Raw genomic sequence first — 12,057 nt, forward strand, 5'->3', positions numbered from 1 at the left:
TTTTGGAATGCTACGCTGGGCCAGTTCACTGCCTGTGTTGGCACACAAGTCTCTCAAAGATTTTTCCAGCAAGTTCTTAGAATAAAAGATCTTTGCAGCTGCTCAACATCCAGATCCTAAAGTAGCATCATCAGCAAATTATCTGTGTGTACTCAGTGACTTTTCCCCCTTATTCTGGCTCTTCTGAGACTTTCCCAGCTACAGAGGACCTGAAAGGGTATCCCTGCCAGGTGTGTGGTTAAGATGGCAGCAAAGCGGTCTGTTCAGTGCCAGCCCGCAGAATTGTGCGGCCTTCGGCAGAAACAAACATGGATGCATTTTTGGGCAAAATGTGCAGCTGCCAAGGGCTGAAAGATCCAGAACAGCTGACTCCAGATGTTAAACTGTGGTCCATCCCTATCAAAGGAGCCACTGCAGCCTGTTTTGTTCCCTGTGGCTCCCCAGCACCCAGGAAGCACTCAAGCTATTTGCGGATTAGGTGCTGCTGTGCCAGATTAAGGATGCTCCTCACGCACCAATTTGGCATCTTCCAAGAGCTTGTACAGTATTAAGATGTATATATAAGCTGCAGTGTAATGATGAGTGCCTCCGGTTACTGATGGAGGAGGTCTGCCTGCCTCATGTGCCTGGAGCGACAGAGTAGGAACTGGCAGCATCGGGCGTCATGAGGAGGGAACTCAGGCCCATCTCAACCTGCAGCCGCAGGAGCCTCTGCCAGCTGAGGGTCCCTCACAGTCCCTGCACTTCGGTGTCACTACTTGCTACCTATCACAAGCCCTTGATTTCCTCCCTCCTACAAATGAGAAGTTTTGGTAAAAGTAAAGCAATTACTTTGACAGGTCTCCAGCGAAAGCTCATCAGGAGCCAGGTAAGTGGCTGCTTCCGCCCTTACACAGGACCTTGCGCAGTGCTAAGAACAAAAGGTGTGGTGCGGCGACTTACTGAAGGAGGGAAAAGGGACCCAGGTCAAACTGACCTTCCGGGAGCCAAGAGAACCTTCTATCCTCCCTCTTTAATTTGGAAAGAGATCCATAGGACAGGGAGGAAACGCTGGTCACACCTGCTGGGGCCAGCTACACAACTGATAAACTTAAGACAAAAAGTCCTTTTGTCACTAATACTCCTTATACTGAAGACCATGGGAGAGAAATTTCAGATACACTACTAGAAAAGTCATTTTTCTTTATATGCATGAATACCAGTGACTAATCAGGAAATCTTTAAAATCATTAAGCAAAGTTAAGACTTGGGATGCCTGGGTGGCTCAGTCAGATAAGCATCTGACTCTTGATCTTGGCTCAGGTCTTGATCTCTTGGGATGATGAATTCAAGTCCTGCACCGGGCTCCACGCCCAACAGAAGCCTGCTTGATAAAATATTAAGCAAAGTCAATATAAATAAGCACTTTATAGGCACTGAAAAACTGAAAACTAAGAAAAATGTTGGCTTTATAGATTTATTTTCAAAGGAAAAAACAGACAATTTAAATACAAGTCTAAACAGAATTACTCTGTCAAAGGCAGCAATAATGCCAAAACGCGTTCTCACTTCCAGACACTCGCCAGCATCTTCCAACTCTTCTCTCAGTGAAAAAAGGGGGTCTGGCAAAGACAAAGTTAGTTCAGTGGTTTTTTTTGGTGCACTTTCAAGTGATTTGATGTACTCAATCTAGGGTAATCAAAGTTACAGACACTTAATACAATGTTTATTTTTAAAAAGTCAACTGATCATAATACTAGAGCCTGAAAAACAGCTAATGTTTACTGACGGGCTTCTTTCCATGTTCTGTGTTAAGCAGTCTGTGTACACTACTGAATTTTACCTTCCGGAAAGCCTCAGGTAAGTCCTATCCTTCTCTCCATTTTCCACCTGAGGAAACAGGCTTAGAGGCTCGGCGGCCTGCCCAAGATCACCAGCCTTACAGACCTGGACAGAGCTGAGAATAAAGCTGTCTGACTCCAGAGTCTAGCCTCTTAACCCCGGAGGCGTCTCCTGCCTGATTAAGGAGTCAGGCCATCTCAGCTTCCAGAACAGCAGGCGAGGCTGGCTTCCAAGGTGAAACTGAGGGCGGTAGGGGTCTCTGCTTCTGGATTGCCCTGCCCGGTGTTTTGTCAAAGACAGATTTTGTGAGGAAGGCTGACAATCAAGAAGTCCTGTCCAACAATGAACTGTTCATGGCCTGTCTCAAGGATAAAGATAATCACTAATGCCAGCCCCCTCTGAGTGGCAGATAACCAGAGAGGACCCTGTGTCTTATAACCAGTGAAAATCTGTCAAGGATTTCCAATGTTTGCGTTTCTTCCCGGGTCTTCCTACCTTACAGAAGAACTACAGAGAGGTTAATTCTATGGGAAGACATCATTCTGTAAGTCAAATTATTTACCTGATATTTTATTCATATACATCCTTCTTATCTGCAATGTAATCTACAATTTCTTGTGGACACATTAACTTCTCCGCATCTGTATCAGGAATTTCAAACCCTAAAAGTAAAATGTAAAATGCTATGTAGAAAAACAAATACTTTAAAATTAAACGCATCTCACGCCTCCATACCACCAACAAGTACATCAAAATTTTTCAGCAACCCTCAGTCCCATTTAAGTTATGGGCCAGTTATGTTCTAGACAACAGTTGTGTCATATTGAATGTAACAGCTGGCTCTTTTAAAAGCTGTAATTCATAGGATAGAAAATTCACCCATTTAAAGTATAAAACTCAGTGTTTTTTAGTGTATTCACAGGTCGTACAACAATCACCATCACGTAATTCCAGAACATTTTCATGACCATGTTCCCATCTGACCTCTGACTGATACCTCCCTCTAGTGAGCATAATCTGTGAGGAACTTGAACCACGTTCTGCTCTGTAGGACAGCAAAGGCTTTTCATTCAGGCAACTTACTCAGAACTGAGCCATGGACCCTTAAAAGGTCTCTTGTGCACAACCGTCTTTGAAAGAAGCATAACCGGAGGGAGGCATGGTGGGGAACCAGGCCTATGTGTGTGTGTTTGTGTCCTGGGCACACCCAGTTACTTCTCTGGGCACGGCCATTCAGGGTGCTCAGGTGTGCTCAGCTTCTCCACAGGTGAGGTTCTGCCTTTGTCCTGGAGCCCCCACCGACAGCACCCAAATCCCACCCCTGGCCTTTCCTGGTCACTCAGCCCTCGGCACCACACAGTACATAGTCAAGTACATTCTAAGTGAGGGCACTGTCCCTGGTGCTGACTTCACCTGACAGTAAGTGCACTGGGGGGGTGGGGGGGCTCTTTCTATTTATATATTTGACTCCAATCCCAGTTGTGACCCCCGACATTTCTTCCACCTAAATCAAGAATCACACTGTGCAGACCCCAAACGTAGCCTGTTACCAAATTCATCCTCCATGGCCATGATAATTTCCACTTGGTCCAAACTGTCTAAGCCCAGGTCTTTCATAAAGTGGGAATTTACCGAGAGCTGCAAGAAAAGAACACCAAACATGAAACTCAGCTGGGACAGTATTTGCTTCTCAAGATAACAGGTATGATGTCACTTAAAAGTTATATAAAAGATGCTTACTGTAAAGAGGCCGTGATTTAAATATGAAGTGATAACCAGCATTTTATGTTTAAGCTGTGCCAGCACATACTTGGTGTACTTTGTTAACTTACTCAAGCCGGTTCTGGAATGCTTAACAATACACACAGAGCTAATGATGGATTTCACTTTCTATATATTTTGTAAGATCTGTGATCACTGCTTGGGAAAACCATCCTGGGGATGTCATGTGCAACATCATGACCACAGTCTTAAGGCTAAGCTGCGTATCTGAAGCTGCTGGAGAGTAATCTTAAAAATCTTCATCATAGGAAAAAAATTTGTGATTATGTGTGGTGACGGATGTTAACTAGACTTACTAAGATTAGTTCACAATTTTGGGGTGGGGCAGGGAGAGAATCGTATACAGGCACCAAGCCTCGTGCAGAGCCAGACACAGGGCTCAATCTCACAACTCTGAGATCATGACCTGAGCTGGAATCAAGAGTTGGACACTTAACAGACTGAGCTACTCAGGCACGCAAACCCCCTTTTCTCAACTCACATTATACAAATATTATGTTGTATACCTGAAACTAATGTTATATGTCAATTAGACCTCAATAATAAAAACCCCACTATCCTACCTACACAGCAGACTGAATTATTAAAGAAGGAATTTGTTTATGTACTACTATGAGAAAAATGCCAGTGGTTAACTTAAAAAAGCAAACACTGCAGAACAATGTTAATAGTATATTCTATCACTTGTGTGTCTTTTAAAAAGGGTAAGCCGTGGGGGGTGCGGCACCTGGGTGGCTCAGTCAGTTAAACATCTGCCTTGATCAAGTCATGATCCCAGAGTCCTTCCTGCTCAGCAGGGAGTCTGCTTCTCCCTCTGCCCTTCCTCCTACGCCATTTGTGCACAATTCTCTAATAAATCTTTAAAAATAAATAAAAGGGTAGGAGATGAAGGTCACATAGTACATAAAATATACACATACAGGGCGCCTGGGTGGCTTAGTGGGTTAAAGCCTCTGCCTTCGGCTCACGTCATGGTCTCAGGGTCCTGGGATCGAGTCCCACATGGGGCTCTCTGCTCAGCAGGGAGCCTGCTTCTCTCTCTCTCTGCCTGCCTCTCCATCTACTTGTGATCTCTCTCTGTCAAATAAATAAAATCTTTAAAAAATATATATACACATACATACATATGTGAGTACACTTCCTTGAATATGTATTGAGTATTTCTGGAAAGATATAGGAGAAGCTGGTTCCACTGGCTGCCTCCCAGAAGGGGAACCGGGTGGGTTAGAGTCAGGAAGACCTTCTACCGAATATCCTTCTGGACCCCCTGAAGTCTGTACCACTGATTAAATACTCATTTAAAGGGGCACCTGGGTGGCTCAGTGGGTTAAGTGTCTGCCTTCGGCTCAGGTCATGATCTCAGGGTCCTGGGATCGAGCCCCGCATCGGGCTCTCCCATCAGCAGGGAGCCTGCTTCCCTCTCTCTCTGCCTGCCTCTCTGCCTCCTTGTGATCTCTGTCTGTCAAATAAGTAAATAAAATCTTTAAAAAAAAATAAACTAAATAAATACTCATTTAAAGAAAGAACATTAAGCGCCATCAATCACCTTCTCTGGGTCAATCTTGTCATAAAGTTTCAACACGTAAAGGACACGGTCCTTGATCCCCTCTAACGTCAGCGGCGGCGCGTCGCTAAACTGGCGGCACAGCTGTGTCAGCGGGACCTAGAACAAGGGCAGGAAGGGAGAGCTGTTGAACCCAAGATGCCTCCAGGTCAGTGCACCAGCTTACAGGAACCTTTCAGAGCTTTTGTGCTTCCGAAAACCACCTCCTCTGATTTCCAGATGGCACCATTGGGCCACCTAGAGTCACCACACTGGGTATTTTCAGAAGCCCTAGCAGTCCAGCAGCATAAAAACGGGCCTCCCCTCCCCTCAGAGCCGGGCTCGGCCCCCCCATGGGGCCTGTGTCCAGCGCTCTGGCCACTCTACTGGCTCCGGGAAGAGCTGCTGCTAAAATCGTGCAGGGTCTGCAGAGGAGTATGTCCTCTTGCGGCACCTTCTGCAGCGCCGGGCTGCCCTGTAAGGCCCTGTCACCTTCGATCGTCAGCACACCGGAGTTGAAATGGCCCACCTGGAAAGGGCTGTCATGGTAAACAGAGAGGCAGCTCCCTGGAGGAGCACACGTGGGAAGGTCTAATATGGCCCCTGACCTCAGGCAGCACAAACGAGCCGGCTACCAGCCTGCAACAGCCCTCATGGTCCATCTGTTTCCCTGCAGGAGAGGCTTGTCGTATGGCCACCAGCAAAACCATGAGCTTTTGATTTTTGCCGTGGTGGGAGTCGTATGTCAAATGTCTGTGATACCAACCTACTTGATAATCAGCTAGGTATTAGGCTGCTGGCTGGATTCTTTCACCAAATACGGAAGGAACTCCAACTTACAGCTCTTCAGGCTGTGGAAGGTACAATGCAGAACAAGAGGAAACAAAGCAGCTGCCTGACAGTTCCGCTCACTGTGGAAGTCCCTAATCTGAACTGGTTTGTTTACCTTTTAACGTTCACTTGAGTTCTTAAGTAAGTTAATTTGGAGTTCTTACAGCATTTCTCCTTAGAAAGTGGGTCTGCGTGTTGGCGCTCAGGTCCCTGACGGAAGCCTTTGAAAATCATGACACTGCCAAAGGAACCAAACCTGTGTACACTGCTAAGAAATATTTATCTTGAAAAAAAAAAAAAATTCAAGTATTGAAATCAAGTTTAATCAGCAAGCTATAAAGAGATTAGATGAGGGGCGCCTGGGTGGCTCAGTCGTTAAGTGTCTGCTTTCGGCTCAGGTCATGATTCCAGGGTCCTGGGATCAAGCCCCGCATCAGGCTCCCTGCTCAGCAGAAGGCCTGCTTCTCCCTCTGCCTGCTGCTCCCCCTACTTGTGTGTGTGCTCTCTCTCTCTCTTTCTAACTATCAAACAAATAAATAAAATATTAAAAAAAAAGTGAGATTAGATGAGGTGCTTCATGGATATTCTAAAGGTATTTCTAAGTGCTTTCAGAGTTTAAGAGCACTGGTTCTTTCCGGTCTCAAGGTATGCAGTGTCCTTTCCTTTCCCACTGCAGTGTGGGTTCCGGAGACCTCTGCTGGGGGAACATCTCCAGGCCTACTTATCTACAATCACTGTAAGTCTCCCGGCCACCAATCAAATGAAGACGCAGAAGGGAAAGAGGGAGATGAGATGACAAAAGAGAAGTTTGAGGGGGAAGGATCTGACAGAGGTCTTGTCTGTGCGCATCAAGAAGAGGTATGAGCAGGGATTACTGCTGAGGAGAAAGAGACGACGGGAGCTTCACCACAAAGCCCAGGAGGAAGGATGAGGCTGGGGAGGGGACACGGTACATAACTACCCACCCAAGGGGCCCGTTAGGGGTCAGGACCATCCCCGGCCACACCAGCAAGTCCCCACACTTAGGCCACTGGACACCACATGGAGAAATTGAAGGTCTCCACCGGGGGAGCACAGGCCAGTCTGAAGTGTTGCGGGGGGGAGGGCACAGTGGGCTAAGCATGGAGCAGGCAGGTCTAGTGGGGGACAGCTCAGACTGCAAATACACCTGTACCCTGACACTAGCTTTCTTACTAGCTGTTTGGCCTGGGGCAAGTTACTGAATCCTCCAACGCCACTTTCCTTACTTGTAAAATGGGGATAAGCCACAGTACAAAGCTCCCAGCACCGCTGGGAGGCATCACTGAGGGAATGTGAAAGGCTCAGGACACTGCCAGGCACACCCACAGTGAGTGCTACTGAGCGCTGTCTGGGAAGGCTGGGGTCTGAGACTGGCGGCTGTTGTGGCCCAAAGAAATGATCTTACTCCTTCCCTCTTGAGCCTCCCCTTCTGGGAGGAGGAATAAGTATTCCTTATTTTTGTACCACACCCAGTGCTCCATGCAATCCGTGCCCTCTCTAATACTCACCATCTACCTGCTGGTCTCTTTAGGGACTTCTTATCAGTCAGAGTATGGCGCTGTGCTGGGCACTTTACAAACCACTGCCTCCTTTAGTTCTGACATCAGTCCCATTTTACAGACAGGAAACGGAGACAGAGAAAGGCATCCCGCGCCTGGCCTCCCACCTTGGCCTTTGGGGAGGGCCTTCCTGCCTCCTTCCTGCTCCATCTCAGCTGTTACAAAAAAGAGGAGCCACAGAACAGGCAAGCAGCTCAGCAGCGTCCCCGACAGCCAACAATGTTTCTGGTGTTGTCTTCTCCCCGGAGATCCCCACTTAACAATTCTATGTGACACAAGTCACTTCCCACAGCTGTAGGAGACGGCACTGTGTGCAGGAAAAGAGTGACTTCCCTCTAGACTAGGAGAAACCAACAACCTGGTTCATCTATCAGAATTCATCTGTCTCCACTCTGTACATCTCTAGGGGAAACTGAGGAACCTCAGTTTAAAGCGTAGGAGAGTGCTTTGCCCGCCAGCTCTGCCAAAGCTGGGCTGCTCCCCCTGGGAGCAGACACCTCCACGTCAGTTTGGAAATACATTCCTTACCTGTCTTCCAAAACGCCTGCTCAAAGACCTCTAGTCCTCGTCAACCACCTGGTGCTCTGGCCAGAGCCCTGAGAGCCCACCTCCACTCCTCCCACTGTCTCACCGTCATGTCTACTGGGCGACCCAGCCTGGCTGACTAGAAGACCTCACTTATTCAACGAACCTTGTTTCATGTTCACTCCCTGCAGCCGAAACAGAACATCACATTCCTCAGTGCCCTTCCCAACATGCCTGCATCTTCATCTCGACTCGCGTCTCTCCATTCCACAGACACCCCGAGGGTCAGCCGTAAGAGTGCCAGGCTCCCCCGGCCTCCGCACGCGCTGTCACAGCCCGCTCTGAGTGCGCGAGCAACTGCTACCTCCGGGTTTGCGCTCCCCGGGAGTGCTCGTTAGGTCTCTCTTCTGTGCCGTACGCACACCTGTCCTCACCTGTGGCTAGGTCTTGTCTTCACACACAGGACTGTCTCAGCAGCCTGCGAACTCTGCCTCATGTGCCAAGCACTGTGCTGTGGGTTGGAACTACAAAGAAAAATGAAACATGACCACTACCCTCAGAGAAGCTTATCGTCTAATGGGAAAGACCAAGCCAACTAGATTATTTAAGCTGTAATAAAAACATAGGGGGGGGGCGCCTGGGTGGCTCAGTTGGTTAAGCGTCTGCCTTTGGCTCGGGCCATGATCCCAGTGTCCTGGGATCGAGCCTTGTGGCCGGCTCCCTGCTCAGCTGGGAGTCTGCTTCTCCATCTCCCTTTGCATGTCCCCAAACTCATGTGCTCTCTCTCAAATAAATTAAAAAATTAAAAAAAAAAAAAAAAAGTGGCAAGAGCCATGACAGACATACTTGTAGGCTGCTTCTTGAACAAGAACTGTCATTCAGTCCCTGACAAGCAAGGAAGAGATACCAAACTTGGAGTTAGCCTTGGAAGGACAAGGACATTCAAGGAGGAAAGGCCAGGCCAAGAAAATGAGGCATGGGACTCACTGTGGGTCTGTGTGGGAAGAAATGAGTTCTTGGCTAGAGACTGAAGGTTACGGGGGCGGGGGACACAGGCTCTGAGGTTCAAGAGGTCCAGCGCTGCAGACACTTGAAAAAGACAAAATAGCTAACTCTGCCTGCACAAGCGTTTTGCCTTCATCTGGGTACTGTGCCCCACGGAGCTCTTAGGAAGTCCTCTCTGTGCTCTGGCTTTGAGACGGTTCAGATCTGCGCCCTGCCTGGATAAAGTACAAGCCTTCCAGGTTCCATTCTAGGCCACTAACCTTTTTCCAGGAGAACTGCTTTAGCTCCTTTTGGGAGGGAAAAGAGTTGGAATATAAATGAAGAACTAGCTGCCCTGGAGTGAGCAAAGGGGATGGATCTGAGGAGAAAAAAATTTAATGGAACAGAACAGGTGCAGTGAGCAACAGTCCAGATGAAATGAGCAAGGCCTGGAGGTAGAAGTTTGGGGTAACTGGGAAACAGAGTGAAGACACAGACAAGGAAGAGATTGTGGGTAAGAGATCTTTGGAATTTACCAGCATTTAAGGATTATAGAAAGAAAGTGCCCAAGGGCAGGAACAGAGAGGTAGAGAACCAACCAAGACAAACAGGGTGAACAGCCTTGGGAACAGCAGCAGGGAATGGGCTGGCAAGTTTAACATGAGGCTGCAGTGTCCAATGAGATATTAACTCGTATCTTTCCTTTATGGGACACCTGGGTGGCTCAGTTGGTTAAGCAGCTGCCTTCGGCTCGGGTCATGGTCCCAGCGTCCTGGGATCGAGTCCCACATCGGGCTACTTGCTCCGCAGGGAGCCTGCTTCTCCCTCTGACTCTGCCTTCCACTCTGTCTGCCTGTGCTCGCTCTTACTCTCTCTCTCTCTTACAAATAAATAAATAAAATCTTTCTATGTACCTCCATACCCTTCAACACCTAAAATAAGGTCTGGCAAACAGCCTGTCCCTCAGTTTCTTTGAATGAACAAGTATTGACTCTCTCTTCCATCAGCAAAGGATTTAAATGGGAACACGTAGTCAAAACCACTTTATAAATATAAATAAAATGGTTCTTCTGCTGTGTATGAACCAAGCAGAGGTAGTGGTAATATCTCTGAGCACCCTGCTATTCAAGGCATGGTCCAAGGGCCAGCAGCAGCAGAATCTTCTGGGAGCCCATTGCAAATGAAGACTCTTGGGCCCCTTCCCAGAATCTGTATTTTAACCCAAGGGACCTGTAACAACGAAGTCTGAGAATCAGTGCTCTTTGAATGAGGACTATCCCTTTGCATTTTAGCCTACTGTGGACATCAGTCTCAGGAACAAAATACTTGGCAACTTTACCTAATGCCCTTTTAACTCTTAATTTCAGGGTGACACTGTTAACCTTTTGATTCAGGCAATGGGGCCAAGGCCCTATGAATTAATCCATTACATGGTCAGTACATCTCAACTCTAGCCACACAAAAGAATCACTTGGTGACTTCTAGAAACAGACACCCAGACCCCAACTCTGGGGATAATGACTGATTTGGCCCGGGCATCCTTATGTTTTATTCTAAATGTATTCAATACTGAAATGCTAAAACCACTATCATATTGAGTTCACAGGTTTGGGGGTTTCTCAACCTGGCCTTGAGAGTTTCTTCTACCTTAAGGCAATACTTGATCTTGGCCAAACCCTTTAGTCATGTGGCAAACTTAAATGAAAACACATGCCAGTGCCTCATCTCTGAGAAGTAAATCAAAAGGGGTGGGGGTGGGGGTGGGGGGCAAGGGGCTTTTGCCCCGCCTCCTTTAAGCTACTCAGGTGATTTGAATGTGCAGCCAGGGCTGAAAACCACTACCGTAACAAGAATTTCTGTCTCACAAAGGTGTCATCGGACAGAAAGGCTAGATACTACTTTTCCTCTATTTTTACTTCCAGGAGGCCCGTAAACGGGCAAAAGGCATTACAGGGAGAAATCCTGGGCGGGCTCAGACTGCTCTGGAGAAGGTTGTAGGCCAGCGTGGCTTCCTTTTGGCACCCTGTCACCAATTTTCCCCTAGAAAGCTACCACGGAATTTGTCCTTATCACTACGACCAACTGGGACCAATATGGGGAGGTTTACAAGCACCCCAAATAGGTGCTCTCAAAACCTCACTGCACGTCCACGAAGTAGAGACTAGTACCCCCACTTTGCTCTTCAGGCCGAGAGTGGCGAGGTCAAGAGACTCGCCCCAAGTTTCGCAAAGTGGCTGCTAGCATTCGAACCCAGGGATGTTTCACTGTTAGGGCTGCACTCCGGTCTGGGGTCGACCCAGCACCGTGAGGGGCTGGGACGGGTGGGAAGCCAGACGTCGCCCGGTCACCCCCGCCGTGGCTCGCGTGGCCCCGCTGCCTGGCCCCTCCCCCGCACCACCCCGATCCCTGACCCCTGCCAAGCCCCAGCAAAGTCACCGCGAGTCACCTGCGCAGGCGCCGAGGCTGTCGGCGGAGCCCCAGGCCTCGTCCGGGCCCCCGCGGGGCACAGGGTGATGCTGAGCGGCCGGGCGGCGGCCAGCGTGGGAACCCGGGGCAGCGGCGCGAAGGCCGCGGGCAGTCGGCGGACACAAGCGGAAAGGACACGAGCCGCCATGGCTACGCCGACCCAAGATGCACTGCGCCGCGCCCTCCGGCCCAGTTTCCTCCCCGCTCGGCGTACAGGACGCACAGAGCGGCGCAGGCGGCCGCCAATGGCCGTAGCGGCCCCTAGCGGCTCCTGGCGGTACTGCTTCCCCGGGGTGCGCGGTCCTGTCATCCAGGGCCAGAGGCAAAAGGCTGGTAGGGCCAGAACCTCGCTCCTCCGGTCTTTCGCTAAATACTAATGATTGACACAAGAAAGGAAATTATTTTTATATATTCTCTAAACGTTATGGCACACATTTGTATAGAAGTTTTGACGCTGCAATTATTCCATAGGTATTAAAATTATATAGGTATAAAAATTATATATAAAACTATATATATAATTAC

General features: G+C 48.6%; 1 protein-coding gene across 1 annotated transcript; it reads right to left on the reverse strand.

Annotated features, from left to right (window-relative positions):
• Positions 1–1,442: 1,442 nt before the first annotated feature.
• NDUFAB1 (NADH:ubiquinone oxidoreductase subunit AB1) lies at positions 1,443–11,755 on the reverse strand. The gene is made up of 5 exons (XM_082714744.1): positions 11,513–11,755; positions 5,150–5,266; positions 3,372–3,459; positions 2,384–2,483; positions 1,443–1,601 (listed from the first exon to the last, which is right to left on the reverse strand). The coding sequence occupies exons 1-4, from the start codon at positions 11,678–11,680 to the stop codon at positions 2,392–2,394; spliced, it is 465 nt and encodes a 154-aa protein (XP_082570870.1). The 5' UTR covers positions 11,681–11,755; the 3' UTR covers positions 1,443–1,601; positions 2,384–2,391.
• Between the last annotated feature and the right edge of the window lie 302 nt (positions 11,756–12,057).

Source organism: Mustela nivalis, assembly GCF_964662115.1.
Source record: "Mustela nivalis genome assembly, chromosome: 19".
Classification (NCBI taxonomy): domain Eukaryota; kingdom Metazoa; phylum Chordata; class Mammalia; order Carnivora; family Mustelidae; genus Mustela; species Mustela nivalis.

Coding starts and splice junctions, on each gene's coding strand:
- NDUFAB1 (XM_082714744.1), bottom strand. CDS start 11,680: ATGGCGGCTCGTGTCCTTTCCGCTTGTGTCCGCCGACTGCCCGCGGCC. Junction 5,267..11,512: donor CAGCCTCGGCGCCTGCGCAG/GTGACTCGCGGT, acceptor CCCTTGTTCTAG/GTCCCGCTGACACAGCTGTG. Junction 3,460..5,149: donor ACAAGATTGACCCAGAGAAG/GTGATTGATGGC, acceptor CTTTTCTTGCAG/CTCTCGGTAAATTCCCACTT.